The 17,174-nt window shown below is 51.2% G+C and overlaps 1 protein-coding gene across 1 annotated transcript in view; it reads left to right on the top strand.

The window, feature by feature from the left end:
- SPAG17 (sperm associated antigen 17) overlaps positions 1–17,174 on the top strand; it is a 1,802,643-nt gene that overhangs the window by 1,672,910 nt on the left and 112,559 nt on the right. The window contains exon 45 of the mRNA XM_085620708.1: positions 4,864–4,977. Coding sequence (XP_085476834.1) covers positions 4,864–4,977 — 114 coding nt within the window. The remainder of the gene's footprint in view (positions 1–4,863; positions 4,978–17,174) is intronic.

The following is a 17,174-nucleotide window of genomic DNA, read 5'->3' as shown; positions in this document are numbered from 1 at the left end:
TTTATACCATTTAGTACAGTGGGTACATGTCATCCCCTCTAGAAGGGTGGGATCATACTCCCACACCAGTTACTGGTGTGGGGGTATGATTCCAAGTTGTTTGACACCAAACACGACATGTTTTGATGCAGTCATCCCAAAGTTAGCATTTACCGCGAGGTTTTAATGCACTTAAGAGTATATGGTTTAACCGCATCCACAAACTGCAGCAGAGAATAGGCTCTGCCAGCTGCAGAGGGGTCCTGCTCATGCAGAAGCACCCCCTCACATAGTAAACCAAGCACCCTGCCCTCAGGATTGATAGGGCCTGCAATAGGGGTGGCTGATAGGTTTATATGTGTGTGTATGGCGAGATATAGGAACCTATACCTCAGTGAGGAGTGCTAACACTACCTCACACAGGCTGCAGTAGCAGGCCTGGGGTGTCAGGGGTGGCATAATACATGCTGCAGCCCCTGGTAGGCCTGTGGAGTACCAATGCCCTAGGTTATGTTATGTTATGTTATGTTAAATAGTTTGTAAAGCGCGTGAATCACCCCCGAGGGGGTCTCTCAGCGCTGGCAGAACTGTGCGGGAACGTTGGAGAGGTGTCATTCTGTGAACAGGATGGTTTTTAGTATCTTCCTAAACCTAAGGTAGTCATAGCACTGTCTGAGCGGGAGGGGGAGCTGATTCCAGACCAACGGAGCTTGGTAGGAGAAAGATCTACCTCCTTGCCGTGCTCTCTTTATCCTCGGAATGAGTAACAGAGATTTAGAACATGATCTCAGGTCGCTGTTAGGGATGTATTGGTGGAGCCTTTCAGCCAGATGTATCGGGCCGGGGCCCCACAATGCTTTGTGTGTCAAGCAACAGAGCTTAAACATGACTCGTTTCCTCACTGGCAACCAGTACAAACGTTGAAGCAGTGGAAGAGAGGCTGATCTAAATGGTGCATTGGTAACCAATCGTGCAGCGGTGTTTTGCACCACTTGCAGGCGACTGAGGGCAGATTCATTAGCGGCGACCAAAAGGGCATTGCAGTAGTCCAATTTATTCAACACAAGAGCTTGAATAAGTGTTTTGCGGAAAAAGTCCGGGAGATAGGGGAGAGCTTTCCTCAAAAGGCTCAGTGTAAAGAAACATGCACTGACTGTGTGAGATACATGATCTTTAATAGTCATAGCCTGGTCGAAGCGGACACCAAGATTTTTTACTGTAAGCTTAGGCTGGGGGGCGGGACCCAATTCAGTTGGCCACCAGGTGGGTGACCACATAATGGGGGCATCTCCAAAGAGAATAATCTCTGTTTTGCTGGCATTCAGCTGGAGGTAATTGCCGCTCATCCACTCCGAGATAGCTAGCATACCTAGGGAGAAGGATGTTTGAGCTGTCGGTGAGGATTTATCAAAAAGGAAGATAAGTTGGCTGTCATCAGCATAAGATACGGGGATGAACCCAAAAGATCTTAGAAGAGAAGCAAGGGGGGCCACATAGATGTTAAACAACGTTGGGCTCAGACAGGAGCCCTGTGGCACACCCTTGTTCAAACTTTCGGTGGTGGAACGAAAAGGGCCAAGATTAAGAGTTTGTGTGCGGTCGGAGAGGAAGCTGGTAACCCAGTTCATCGCCATTCCCCCTAGTCCAGTCCCTCTTAATCTTCCGAGCAGGGTCAGATGGTCAACCGTATCGAAAGCGGCGGAAGGATCTAAAAGGACCAAGATGGCAGATTGTCCTAGATCAAGCGTCCGTCTGATGTGATCAGTGACTGCTACCAAAGCAGTCTCAGTGCTATAGTTTGCGCGGAACCCTGATTGAGACGGGTCCAGGTAACCAGTAGTTTCGATATGGTTCGAAAGATGTTTATTCACATGCTTCTCAAGGACCTTGCTCAGGTAGGGGAGGAGGGAAATAGGACGAAGGTTGGAGAGGTCATCCATGGGAAGCTTGTTATTTTTACGCAGTGGAATGACCTGGGCTGCTTTCCAAGAGAGGGGAACCAGCCCCTTCCTTAGAGAGGAGTTAAGAAGCAGACTGACAGAGTCTGTAAGTACGTGTGCAAGAGACGCCGAGATTTTTGCCGGCATAACATCTAGGGGAGAGCCAGATTTAACATTACACAATAGTTTGATGGTCTCGTCCCGTGAGAGGGGGGGAAAGGCCAACAGAGTTGTGTCTTTGGCAAAAGAAGATTTACCAGTGTCATCAGACGGTGATGTGTGAGAGTTTTTGGAAAATTTATCATAAATTGTGTCAATTTTTTTAATAAAAAAGGAGCTGATTTTATTGCAGAGAGGCTGTGAGTAATTATTGTCCAAATCACATGCTTTAGGGCAAATAAAGTCTTGCAGAATTTGGTGGAGGATTTTAGGGGCATTACCTGCCTGCCTTAGCTGAGAGGCTATATATGATCTGCGAGCTTGTTTAATTTCATTATGGTAAAGAGAGCGCGCAGCTCTGTAGATCGCTTTATCAGTGTCTAGGTGCGTACGACGCCACCTTCTTTCCAAATTTCTGCAGCGGCTTTTTGTCGTACGTAGTTCGGGAGTAAACCAGACAGCCAGAGAACTCCTGGGTGCTATAGTACAAAACTTTACAGAGGCAATTGAATTGATAGTCGCCAAAACCAAAGTATTAAAGAGGGTAAGATTATCTTCAATATTGTTGGTCTGGGGGTACCTCGGGGAAATGAAAGCTAATGAGAAGGACTCAGGATTAATTTTATACCATTGTCTATAGGAGAATTGGGTGTGTGCTGCCAATAAAGTGGGCTTATAGGGACCTTGCACGTGAAAGATAATAAGCGCATGATCCGTCCAGCACATGGGGCGGGGGGTTTTACAGATAAGCCGGTCAGTGTTGGAGAAGATTATGTCAATAGTATGCCCTGCCGTGTGTGTGGGGCCATCGTTCTTCTTAGTGAGGTGCAGTGTAGATAAGTCAGAGACAAAGGCTGATATTTCAGGAAGCGAAAGATTTTCGCTATGTATGTTAAAATCTCCCAATAATAGGAAGTTCTTGGAGGCAATCACATGAGGGGCTATTAATTCCATTAGTTGTGAGGAAAAGTCCTTTATAGGACCCGGGGGACGATAGACCAATGCCCCTTTCGATAGATCATGAGTGACCATTTCCATTTTGAAAATCAGAATTTCAATTTGGGCGTTAAGGCGTTGGTCTAGGATGGTAATTTTTGCACGCTCATTATAGATGATTGCAACCTAAGGTACCATATACTAGGGGCTCATAAGGTACTACAGTATCCAATCACTAGTGCATCTAGTATGCACACCTATCATTTAAGGGAGTAAGCAGATAGGCTGGGTTCCTGGATCACAGGATCACAGCCAGACTAGTCAAAAACCATGCAAACACCAGGAAAAATGTGGGGGCAACCATTTAGTCAGATTCCACCTTCCTACAGTGCCTTACAGCCACCTCCCACTGCACAGAGCTGTGGGTATCAGTGGTTGATGCCCTCGGCAGGTTACAGGCAGGGCGCTGTCTCAGGCAGTGCCTTACAGCCTCCTCCCACTGCACAGAGCTGTGGGTATCAGTGGTTGATGCCCTCGGCAGGTTACAGGCAGGGCGCTGTCTCAGGCAGTGCCTTACAGCCTCCTCCCACTGCACAGAGCTGTGGGTATCGGTGGTTGGATGCCCTCGGCAGGTTACAGGCAGGGGGCGCTGTCTCAGGCAGTGCCTTACAGCCTCCTCCCACTGCACAGAGCTGTGGGTATCGGTGGTTGGATGCCCTCGGCAGGTTACAGGCAGGGGGCGCTGTCTCAGGCAGTGCCTTACAGCCTCCTCCCACTGCACAGAGCTGTGGGTATCGGTGGTTGGATGCCCTCGGCAGGTTACAGGCAGGGGGCGCTGTCTCAGGCAGTGCCTTACAGCCATCTCCCACTGCACAGAGCTGTGGGTATCGGTGGTTGGATGCCCTCGGCAGGTTACAGGCAGGGGGCGCTGTCTCAGGCAGTGCCTTACAGCCATCTCCCACTGCACAGAGCTGTGGGTATCGGTGGTTGGATGCCCTCGGCAGGTTACAGGCAGGGGGCGCTGTCTCAGGCAGTGCCTTACAGCCACCTCCCACTGCACAGAGCTGTGGGTATCGGTGGTTGGATGCCCTCGGCAGGTTACAGGCAGGGGGCGCTGTCTCAGGCAGTGCCTTACAGCCTCCTCCCACTGCACAGAGCTGTGGGTATCGGTGGTTGGATGCCCTCGGCAGGTTACAGGCAGGGGGCGCTGTCTCAGGCAGTGCCTTACAGCCACCTCCCACTGCACAGAGCTGTGGGTATCGGTGGTTGGATGCCCTCGGCAGGTTACAGGCAGGGGGCGCTGTCTCAGGCAGTGCCTTACAGCCACCTCCCACTGCACAGAGCTGTGGGTATCGGTGGTTGGATGCCCTCGGCAGGTTACAGGCAGGGGGCGCTGTCTCAGGCAGTGCCTTACAGCCACCTCCCACTGCACAGAGCTGTGGGTATCAGCGGTCGGATGCCTGCTGTGCGTTGGGCACAAATGCAGTCATTTTGTGCATTTGAGTGAGATCTATGACTCAGTTTTTAACTGTGATTTGTTCAGAGATATTTTTAAGTGCTCTGTGCTCTGAAACAGAGGTAGAATAACTCATTGTTTATGACTATAATGGAAACCTCCCTAACATGTTCGAGGAGTACATAAAAGCTCGTTTTCCTTCCCTGGACCCTCGATAACGGAGGGGATTAGTGAGGAGGGCGGACGAGACATACACCGGGGTTTGGTTGATGTTCCATTACTGCCCCCCTTCAAACAAAGCCCCGATATCCATCACCCTGCAAGTGATTGTTACTCCAACTTGTGAACTGTTAGTACTTCGACCTGCTGAACGTGTTTTGTTTTGTTTTATAGCAGCCATGCCTCAGGACTCTGGAGACAGCACCTCCGAGGACATATCTGTGCCACGGCACGCATCTTCCGCTTCGCAGCACAAACATGGGCTTCCCAGCGCGGTGCTCCTAACAGGTATGTGCTTTTGGGGGGGGGGGGGGGGGGCTCAGAATCCAGGTCCATTCAGCCTGAAATGTTTGAGGCAACCAGTGCTGGAGGTCGGGGTCAATGTTGAGACATGCACTGTGGTGCGTGAGATGTGAATTTGAGGTCCCAGAGCTGGCGTGGTTTGGAAGCCAACGGTTTGTGTGTCTGTGATTCTCCTCTGCAAAGGATGTTGCTAACCACTGTTAATTCCCTGCCCCACAACTGTGGGCTTCCAAAGAGGAGGCCACATTATGAGTGGACAGGCATCTGACATCGGTCCTCACCTGACAGCAGGTGGGTATTAAGGCTGCTGGTACATATTGCCCTTATCTAAGTAAGCATGCCATTACTCTGTGCACTTAATGCCACTTTAGCTGAGCTCAGAATGCAGCAAACACTACAGAGCAGCAGTGTTGTGCCAGACCACCTCTGCATTCTACACCCGGGGCTAATTTTCTGTATTCCTGTTAATAGCTTGTGCTCTCACGAGGATTTACATCAAGATATGGTCCATATGCAACACGCAGAGAATGTGTCTCACAAAGGCACTATTAATACTCACCTCCATGGCACCACAGAGGAAACGAATGTGTGTGGGGGGACTGGTGGCAGGACTAGGGGTGGGGGTAATATTTTCATGGCACCATAATCCCTGAACAGGCACCACAGAGGGAATGAATGTGTGTGGGGGGGACTGGTGGCAGGACTGTGGGTGGGGGTAATATTTTCATGGCACCATAATCCCTGAACAGGCACCACAGAGGGAACGAAAGTGTGTGGGGGGGACTGGTGGCATGACTGTGGGTGGGGGTAATATTTTCATGGCACCATAATCCCTGAACAGGCCCCACTCCTGTACATTTCAGTGATTGCACATCACTGTGGACATGGGCAGGCCCCGCTGCTTTACATCTAAGTCTCTGCACGTCACTGTGGACATGGGCAGGCCCTGACACTTTACATCTGAGTGTCTGCATATCACTGTGGACATTGGCAGGCCCTGCCGCTTTACATCTGAGCGGCTGCACGTCACACTGGACATGAGCAGGCCCTGCCGCTTTACATCTGAGTCTCTGCACGTCACTGTGGACATGGACAGGCCCTGACACTTTCCATCTAAGTGTCTGCACGTCAATGTGAAAATGGGCAGGCACTGCCTCTTTACATCTCAGTGTCTGCACGTCACTGTGGATATGGGCAGGCCCTACCGCTTTACATCTGAGTGTCTGCACATTACTGTAGACATGGGCGGGCCCCACTCCTTTACATTTAAGTGTCTGCACATCACTGTGGACATGGGCAGACCCTACTGTTTTACATCTAACTGTCTGCACATTGTTGTGGACATGGGCAGGCCCTGCTGCTTTACATCTGAGTGTCTGCATGTCACTGTGGACATGGGCAGACCCTACTGTTTTACATCTAACTGTCTGCACATTGTTGTGGACATGGGCAGGCCCTGCTGCTTTACATCTGAGTGTCTGCATGTCACTGTGGACATGGGCAGGCCCTACTCCTTTACATCTAACTGTCTGCACGTCCCTGTGGACAAGGACAGGCTCTGACATTTTACATCTGAGTGTCTGCACATCACTGTAGACATGAGCGGGCCCCACTCCTTTACATCTGAGTGTCTGCACGTCACTGTGGACATGGCCAGGTCCCACAGCTTTACATCTCAGTGTCTGCAAGTCACTGTGGACATGAGCAGGTCCCACTCCTTTACATCTAAGTATCTGCACGTCACTGTGGACATGGGCAGGCCCTGCCGCTTTACATCTAAGTGTCTGCACGTCACTGTGGACATGGACAGGCCCTGACACTGACACTTTACATCTAAGTGTCTGCACGTCACTGTGGACATGGACAGGCCCTGACACTTTACATCTAAGTGTCTGCACGTCACTGTGGACAAGGGCAGGCCCTGCCGCTGTACATCTGAGTGTCTGCACATCACTGTAGACATGGGCAGGCCCTTATCCTTTACATTTAAGTGTCTGCACATCACTGTGGACATGGGCAGGCACTGCTTATTTACATCTCAGTGTCTGCACGTCACTGTGGACATGGAAAGGCCCTGCCACTTTACATCTAAGTGTCTGCATTTCACTGTGGACATGGGCAGGCCCCACTCCTTTACATCTGAGTGTCTGCACGTCACTGTAGACATGGGCGGGCCCCACTCCTTTACATCTAAGTGTCTGCATCTCACTGTGGACATGGACAGGCCCTGACACTTTACATCTAAGTGTCTGCACGTCACTATGGACATGGGCAGGCCCTGTAGCTTTACATCTCAGTGTCTGCATGTCACTGTGGACATGGGCAGGCCCTACCGCTTTACATCTCAGTGTCTGCACGTCACTGTGGACATGGGCAGGCCCTACCGTTTTACATCTGAGTGTCTGCACATCACTGTAGACATGGACGGACCCCACTCCTTTACATTTAAGTGTCTGCACATCACTGTGGACATGGGCAGGCACTGCTGCTTTACATCTCAGTGTCTGCATGTCACTGTGAAAATGGGCAGGCCCTGCCACTTTACATCTGAGTGTCTGCACGTCACTGTGGACATGGGCAGGTCCTGCTGCTTTACATCTCAGTGTCTGCACGTCACCGTGGATATGGGCAGGCCCTACCGCTTTACATCTGAGTGTCTGCACATGCACGTCACCGTGGACATGGGCAGGCCCCACCGCTTTACATCTGAGTGTCTGCACATCACTGTAGACATGGGCAGGCCCTGCCGCTTTACATCTGAGTGTCTGCATGTCACTGTGGTCATGGGCAGGCCCCACTCCTGTACATCTGAGTGTCCGCATGTCACTGTGGACATGGGCAGGCCCTACTTCCTTACATCTAAGTGTCTGCACGTCACTGTGGACATGGGCAGGCCTTGCCGCTTTACATCTGAGTGTCTGCACATCACTGTAGACATGGGCGGGCCTCACTCCTTTACATCTGAGTGTCTGCAAGTCACTGTGGACATATTCAGGTCCTGTTGCTTTACATCTCAGAGTGTACACATCACTGTGAAAATGGGCAGGCCCTGCTGCTTTACTTCTAAGTGTCTGCACGTCACTGTGGACATTGTCAGGCCACACTCCTTTACATCTGAGTGTCTGCACATCACTGTGGACATAAGCAGGCCCCTCTCCTTTACATCTAAGTGTCTGCTCATCACTGTGGACATGCGCAGGCCCCACCGCTCTACATCTCAGTGTCTGCACGTCACTGTGGACATGGGCAGACCCTACCATTTTACATCTAAGTGTCTTCACGTCACTGTGGACATGGGCAGGCCCTGCCACTGTATATCTGAGTGTCTGCACATCAATGTAGACATGGACGGGCCCCACTCCTTTACATCTGAGTGTCTGCACGTCACTGTGGACATAGGCAGGTCCCACAGCTTTACATCTCAGTGTCTGCACGGCACTGTGGACATGGGCAGGCCCTGCCGCTTTACCTCTGAGTGTCTGCACGTCACTGTGGAAATGGGCAGGCCCTACCGCTTTACATCTGAGTGTCTGCACATCAAGGTAGACATGGGCGGGCTCCACTTCTTTACATTTAAGTGTCTGCACATCACTGTGAACATGGGCAGGCACTGCTGCTTTACATCTCAGTGTCTGCACGTCACTGTGGACATGGGTAGGCCCTGCTGCTTTATATCTCAGTGTCTGCACGTCACTGTGGACATGGGCAGGCCCTGCCGCTTTACATCTGAGTGTCTGCACATCGCTGTGGACATGGGCAGGCCCTGCCGCTTTACATCTGAGTGTCTGCATGTCACTGTGGACATGAGCAAGCCCTACTCCTTTACATCTAAGTGTCTGCACGTCACTGTGGACATGGACAGGCCCCCCTCCTTTACATCTGAGTGTCTGCACGTCACTGTGGACATGGCCAGACCCTACCATTTTACATCTAAGTGTCTGCACTTCACTGTGGACATGGGCAGGCCTTGCCGCTTTACATCTGAGTGTCTGCACGTCAGTGTGGACATGGGCAGGCCCTGCCGCTTTACATCTGAGTGTCTGCACATCACTGTAGACATGAGCGGGCCCCACTCCTTTACATCTGAGTGTCTGCACATCACTGTGGACATAAGCAGGCCCCTCTCCTTTACATCTAAGTGTCTGCTCGTCACTGTGGACATGGGCACGCCCTGCCGCTTTAGATCTCCGTGTCTGCATGTCACTGTGGACATGGGCATGCCCTACCGCTTTACATCTGAGTGTCTGCACATCACTGTAGAAATGGGCGGACCCCACTCCTTTACATTGAAGTGTCTGCACATCACTGTGGACATGGGCACACATTGCTTCTTTACATCTCAATGTCTGAACGTCACTGTGGACATGGGCAGGCCCTGCTGCTTTATATCTCAGTGTCTGCACGTCACTGTGGACATGGGCAGGCCCTGCCGCTTTACATCTCAGTGTCTGCACGTCACTGTGGACATGGGCAGGCCCTACTCCTTTACATCTCAGTGACTGCACGCACCGCTTTACATCTCAGTGACTGCACATCACTGTAGACATGGGCAGTCACTGCCTTTACATCTGAGTGTCTGCACGTCACTGTTGACATAGGCAGGCCCCGCTCCTTTACATCTAAGTGTCTGCACGTCACTGTGGACATGGACAGGCCCTACCATTTTACATCTAAGTGTTTGCACGTCACTTTGGACATGGGCAGGCCCTGCCGCTTTACGTCTGAGTGTCTGCACGTCACTGTGGATATGGACAGGCCCAGACACTTTACATCTAAGTGTCTGCACGTTACTGTAGACATGGGCAGGCCCTTCCGCTTTGCGTCTCAGTGTCTGCACATCACTGTGGACATGGGCAGGCCCTACTGCTTTACATCTGAGTGTCTGCACATCACTGTAGACCTGGGCGAGCCCCACTCCTTCACATTTAAGTGTCTTCACATCACTGTGGACATGGGCAGACACTTCTGCTTTACATCGCAGTGTCTGCACGTCACTGTGGGCATGGGCAGGCCCTGCTGCTTTACATCTGAGTGTCTGTCTGCATGTCACTGTGAACACGAGCAGGCCCCACTCCTTTCCATCTAAGTGTCTGCATGTCACTGAGGACATGGGCAGGCCCTGCCGCTTTACATCTAAGTGTCTGCATGTCACTGTGGACATGGGCAGGCCCCACTCCTTTACATCTGAGTGTCTGCACGTCACTCTAGACATGGGCGGGCCCCACTCCTTTACATCTAAGTGTCTGCATGTCACTGTGGACATGGACAGGCTCTGACACTTTATATCTAAGTGTCTGCACGTCACTGTGGACATGGGCAGACCCAACGTTTTACATCTAAATGTCTGCATGTCACTGTAGCCATGGGCGTGCCCCCTCTGCTTTACATCTAATTGTCTGCATGTCACTGTAAAAATGGCCAGGCCCTGCTGCTTTACATCTCAGTGTCTTCACGTCACTGTGGACATGGGCAGGCCCTACCGCTTTACATCTGAGTGTCTGCACATTACTGTAGACATGGGCGGGCCCCACTCCTTTACATTTAAGTGTCTGCACGTCACTGTGGACATGGGCAGGCCCTACCGCTTTACATCTGAGTGTCTGCACATTACTGTAGACATGGGCGGGCCCCACTCCTTTACATTTAAGTGTCTGCACATCACTGTGGACATGGGCAGGCCCTGCCGCTTTGCGTCTCAGTGTCTGCACATCACTGTGGACATGGGCAGGCCCTACTGCTTTACATCTGTGTGTCTGCACATCACTGTAGACATGGGCGAGCCCCACTCCTTCACATTTAAGTGTCTGCACATCACTGTGGAAATGGGCAGACACTGCTGCTTTACATCTCAGTGTCTGCACGTCACTGTGGGCATGGGCAGGCCCTGCTGCTTTACATCTGAGTGTCTGTCTGCATGTCACTGTGAACACGAGCAGGCCCCACTCCTTTCCATCTAAGTGTCTGCATGTCACTGAGGACATGGGCAGGCCCTGCCGCTTTACATCTAAGTGTCTGCATGTCACTGTGGACATGGGCAGGCCCCACTCCTTTACATCTGAGTGTCTGCACGTCACTCTAGACATGGGCGGGCCCCACTCCTTTACATCTAAGTGTCTGCACGTCACTGTGGACATGGACAGGCTCTGACACTTTATATCTAAGTGTCTGCATGTCACTGTAGCCATGGGCGTGCCCCCTCTGCTTTACATCTAATTGTCTGGATGTCACTGTAAAAATGGCCAGGCCCTGCTGCTTTACATCTCAGTGTCTGCACGTCACTGTGGACATGGGCAGGCCCTACCGCTTTACATCTGAGTGTCTGCACATTACTGTAGACATGGGCGGGCCCCACTCCTTTACATTTAAGTGTCTGCACATCACTGTGGACATGGGCATGTACTGCGGCTTTACATCTCAGTGTCTGCACGTCACTGTGGACATGGGCAGGCCCTGCTGCTTTATATCACAGTGGCTGCACGTCACTGTGGACATGGACAGGCCCCTCTCCTTTACATATGAGTGTCTGCATGTCACTGTGGACATGGCCAGACCCTACCGTTTTACATCTAAGTGTCTGCACGTCACTGTGGACATGGGCAGGCCCCACTCCTTTACATCTGAGTGTCTGCACATCACTGTGGACATAAGTAGGCCCCTCTCCTTTACATCTAAGTGTCTGCTCGTCACTGTGGGCATGGTCAGTCCCTATTCCTTTACATCTGAGTGACTGCATGCACTGCTTTACATCTCAGTGACTGCACATCACTGTAGACATGGGCAGTCACTGCCTTTACATCTGAGTGTCTGCACATCACTATTAACATGGGCAGGGCCCGCTCCTTTACATCTGAGTGTCTGCACGTCACTGTTGACATGGGCAAGCCCCACTCCTTTACATCTCAGTGTCTGCACGTCACTGTGGACATAGGCAGACCCTACCGTTTTACATCTAAATGTCTGCACGCCACTGTATCTATGGGGGGGCCCGCTGCTTTCATCTAAGTGTCTGCACGTCACTGTGAAAATGGGCAGGGCCTGCAACTTTACATCTGAGTGTCTGCACGTCACTGTGGACATGGACAGGCCCTGACACTTTACATCTAAGTGTCTGCACATTACTGTGGACATGGGCAGGCCCTGCCGCTTTGTGTCTCAGTGTCTGCACATCACTGTGGACATGGGCAGGCCCTGCTGCTTTACATCTGAGTGTCTGTCTGCATGCAACTGTGAACATGAGCAGGCCCCACTCCTTTCCATCTAAGTTTCTGCACGTCACTGTGGACATGGGAAGGCCCTGCCGCTTTACATCTAAGTGTCTGCACGTTACTGTGGACATGGGCAGGCCCTGCCGCTTTGCGTCTCAGTGTCTGCACATCACTGTGGACATGGGCAGGCCCTACTGCTTTACATCTGAGTGTCTGCACATCACTGTAGACATGGGCGGGCCCCACTCCTTCACATTTAAGTGTCTGCACATCACTGTGGACATGGGCAGGCCCTGCTGCTTTACATCTAAGTGTCTGTACGTCACTATGGACATGGGCAGACACCGCTGCTTTACATCTCAGTGTCTGCACATCACTGTGGACATGAGCAGGCCCCACTCCTTTCCATCTAAGTGTCTTCTTGTCACTGTGGACATGGGCAGGCCCTGCCGCTTTACATCTAAGTGTCTGCATGTCACTTTGGACATGGTCAGGCCCCACTCCTTTACATCTGAGTGTCTGCACATCACTGTAGACATGGGCGGGCCCCACTCCTTTACATCTGAGTGTCTGCACGTCACTGTGGACATGGACAGGCTCCACTCCTTTACATCTAAGTGTCTGCACGTCACTGTGAACATGGACAGGCCCTGACACTTTACATCTAAGTGTATGCACGTCTCTGTGGACATGGGCAGACCCAACGTTTTACATCTAAATGTATGCATGTCACTGTAGCCATGGGCGGGCCCCCTCTGCTTTACATCTAATTGTCTGCACGTCACTGTGAAAATGGGCAGGCCCTACCGCTTTACATCTGAGTGTCTGCACATTACTGTAGACATGGGTGGGCCCCACTCCTTTACATTTAAGTGTCTGCACATTACTGTGGACATGGGTGGGCCCCACTCCATTACATGTGAGTGTCTGCACGTCACTGTGGACATGGACAGGCCCTGCCACGTGAGGAGTTGACTGTCTGCAGGGGCTTAGATGCAGGCCAAGACCTGAAGCCAACCCCCCACTGCGCACGGCCAAAAGCTTTGCACAGCGGGGTGTTGGCCATCAATAGGGATTGGTCCAACCCCCCACTGCGCAAAGCCAATAGCTTTGCACAGCGGGGGGCAGGCCGCCCACAGGGGTTGGTCCAACCCCCACTGCACACATGACAACTTGGTTCCTGTGTCCTGAAGCTCAGTAAAACAAGCATTGGCATAGCCAATAGGTCTCGCTTTTGGGACCTTCTAAGTATTTAGTTATGCAGCACAATATCCTTGGTGCAACCACATCAACTGTTGTGTGGCTAAACACTTATAAGGTCCCAAAGGCGAGACCTATTGGCTATGCCAATGCCTGGTGTGGTTGTGTGTGTGTGTGTGGTTGTGTGTTTGTGTGTGTGTGTGGTTGTGTGTGTGGTTGTGTGTGTGCTTGTGTATGTGTGTGGTTGTGTGTGTGGTTGTGGTTGCGGTTGTGGGTGCGGTTGTGGGTGCGGTTGTGGGCGTGTGTGTGGTTGTGTGTGTGGTTATGTGTGTGTGGTTATGTGTGTGTGGTTGTGTGGTGTGTGTGGTTGTGTGTGTGTGGTTGTGGGTGGTTGTTTGGGTGGTTGTGTGTGTGGTTGTGTGTGTGGTTGTGTGTGTGTGGTTGTGTGTGTGTGGTTGTGTGTGGGTAGTTGTGTGTGGTTGTGTGTGTGGTTGTGTGTGTGGTTGTATGTGTGGTTGTGTGTCTGGTTGTGGTTGTGTGTGTGTGGTTGTGTGTGTGTGGTTGTGGGTGTGGTTGTGGGTATGTGTGTGGATGTGTGGTTGTGAGGATGTGTGGTTGTGTGTGTGGTTGTGTGTGTGTGGTTGTGTGTTTAGTTGTGTGTGTGGTTGCGTGTGTGGTTGTGTGTGTGTGGCTGCTGGTGTGTGTGGTTGTGTGTGTGGTTTGTGTGGTTGTGTGTGTGGTTGTGTGTGTGGTTGTGTGTGTGGTTTTGTGGTTGGTTGTGTGGGTGGTTGTGTGTGTGTGGTTGTGTGTGTGTGTGGTTGTGTGTGTGTGGTTGTGTGTGTGCTTGTATGTGTGGTTGTGTGTGGGTGGTTGTGTGTGGGTGGTTGTGTGTGTGTGGTTGTGTGTGTGTGGTTGTGTGTGTGGTTGTGTGTGTGGTTGTGTGTGTGGTTGTGAGTGGGGTTGTAAGTGGGGTTGTGTGTGTGTAGTTGTGTGTGGTTGTGTGTGTGTGTGTCGTTGTGTGTGGGTGTGTGGTTGTGTGTGTGGTTGTGTGTATGGTTGTGTGTGTGTGGTTGTATGTGTGGTTGTGTGTGTGATCGTGTGTGTGTGGTTGTGTGTGAGTGGTTGTGTGTGTGGTGTGTGTGTGTGTGTGTGTGTGTGTGTGTGTGGTTGTGTGTGTGTGGTTGTGCATGTGTGGTTGTGGCAGTGTGTGTGTGGTTGTGGTTGTGTGGTTGTTTGTGTGGTTGTGTGTGTGGTTGTGAGTGTGGCAGACATTTGAAAGCCACCCTTGGCAGTGAACCGGCAGAGAGTGAAAGATGTAATGTTTGCTTTCCTCTCACTATGCCCAGCCTGTGCCCTGTCACATGAGAAAGGCTCCTGCGAGCGACCTCCATCGAGAGAAGCGCTCTCGCCTCAATCCGCGGAACGATATTACCAGAAGTAAAAGCACGCGGCTTCAAAAACAGGAACAGGCCTGGGAGCCAGCGCACGCTTCCAGGAAAGTCTAACAGAAGCAAACAATCCAAGCAGACACATTGGATCTGTCAAAATCTCCGCTAGCCCAAGGCAAGAAGCAGAACAGGAAACGAAGAGATAGGATGAAAATGAGAGGGCGCTGTGGGAATGTTTCTTTCCTAACCGCCTTCCAATATACACTTATTTCATCATAAGAGCGAGGGTGACGGGCACGTCAAGAGTGTATTTATTGCCCAGGTAGCAAGGGCATAAGGTCCACAAAGGCAAAAGGGGCTGCATGCCATTTTATACATCTTAGACAGGCAACAGCATATTACATGCTGTGCCTCTTAAAGCAAAGGCCCAAGCTTGTAAAATATAAACTACAAGTCCCAGAATGCAAAGTGTTGTTCACTAAATAGTCATGGCTGGATGAAAGCGGTACACATGACAAGCAGCCACTTGAGCAGCTGTGCATCTACATCAAGTACCCACGTTAAGTCCCCCAATCTTGATATGAGAGTTGCCAAAAACCTAACCCATTGTGGCAATCTCGACAATGGAACGTGTACATGCCACCAGAAAAGAATGAGTCATTTTAACTGCAGATAATACAAAAAACGGCACCCGGGATACCATGTTCCACGTAAGTCTTCATTTAACACCTGAATGAATTTTGGGAGTTGTAGTGACTAACCACCCCTATGAGTACGAATTGAGCTATATAATTTAGACTCTCCACAACAAATAAGTAAGCGAAAACCGCGTCACCACGAGAGTAGCGAGCAGCAGCTGTATGGGAAGAGAGTGCGGTGTATTGTATTAGCTTAGCATTTAGGTAGCGCTTTCTGCCCTTGATGAGACGCAGGAGCGCTCTGCCGACATACAGCTTGAAGAAGAAAAGCCATAAGTGATCTTGGTGAAAGGGAGCTGGAACCGGTGAAAATACTCGAATGAGAGAACAGCTCTAAAACTTCGAAAGGCTAGTTGAAATAAACTGTAGGCCACCCCTACCCAAAATGAACCGGAAGGGACTATTAAAAGGGACATATGTTTGAAATCAAGCACAATCGAGTGGTCTCGTCAGTGAAAAGCCAGCGTCTGTATAACTGTCTAACCAAACAAGGAAGACAAAAGTAGCGTGTGTCTTCCTGTGGGCTCGAGCTCCCCGTGCGCTGCTGTACGTCAGTCTCGCGCCCAGATTGAAGTGTCACTTTAATCTCGCTAAACGCGGGCTTTGAAGCGGCAAGGGTCGGGGGAGCGCATTCCAGGCGGGGGAGCGGACCCTTTGAAGTAGGTGCACGCCCCAGTGGGCTGAAGTGCTTCCCAAAAGTGGATTGCATGGCGGCACGATGCACGTGATTGTGCGCGTGCTCGCCATGCAATCCACTTTTGGGAGCACTTTTGGGAGCCCCTTACTAGAGTCTTGCATATCGATTGCTACGTAATAGCTAGGCGAGACCTAAAAAGTACAAAAGTAAGGGGACACAGTATGGATACCATGACCACCGGTAGCATTTTTGGGGGCATCCAGAGGGACCCGTCCTGGGCCAAAATAAAACTGTGCTGCAGGTACCGCTGTCCTCCGTGAATCCGGGGCAGCCCTCCTGTGAGGTGCTGCGGTACTCCTGCAGGAATCCTACCGCAGGATCGTGCAAACCTCATGTGGTGTCTCTGGGAACCTTGCACGCTCCCTCAATGGTACTGCAGGAGTACTGGGGTGCTGATTTTGTTTTTAAAATAAATAAATTGGGAAACATGTGGGGCAGTACTCCCACGGGAGCCAGTGCGGTCCTTATGTGAGACACTGTGGTACTCCTGCGTGAATTGTACTGCAAAACCGTACAAGACACGCTTTAGTGAATGAAGCTTGCATGGTTCTGATTACCATGGGGATGAATGAATGAATGAATATGAATCTTATTGAGCGCAAACTTTGCCCAAAGGCGTCAAGGCGCTACGGATGGAGCGGGAGGTCGGGAGAAGCACAGACACGGCCTCGCACTGAGAGTGAAGAGTCACGTTTCTAATGCCTCGGGGAAAGAAAGGTGAGAGTCTTGCCCAGAGGTCTATAGGGGGAGAGAATTCCAGGGCTTGGCAGCAGCAACAGAAAAGGCTCTTCCCCCCCACCTGGTTCTCCTGAACCTGGGAAGTAACAACCAGTTTTTTTTGGCAGACCGCAGTTGATTGGTAGGGGCAATCCTTCAGTAAGAGCCATTTAATGCCGCGTGGTTGTGGTGCCACAGGAATACAGCAGTACTGAAAAAAGAATTAAATGGGAAAAACGTGGGTTTGGGGATCTGCAAAGGGTTTGCCACCTGCGGC

The sequence above is a fragment of the Triturus cristatus genome, chromosome 8 (genome assembly GCF_964204655.1).
Source record: "Triturus cristatus chromosome 8, aTriCri1.1, whole genome shotgun sequence".
Lineage (NCBI taxonomy): Eukaryota > Metazoa > Chordata > Amphibia > Caudata > Salamandridae > Triturus > Triturus cristatus.
The sequence above is the reverse complement of the archived record's forward strand: the minus strand, read 5'-3'. Positions and strand labels throughout refer to the sequence as shown.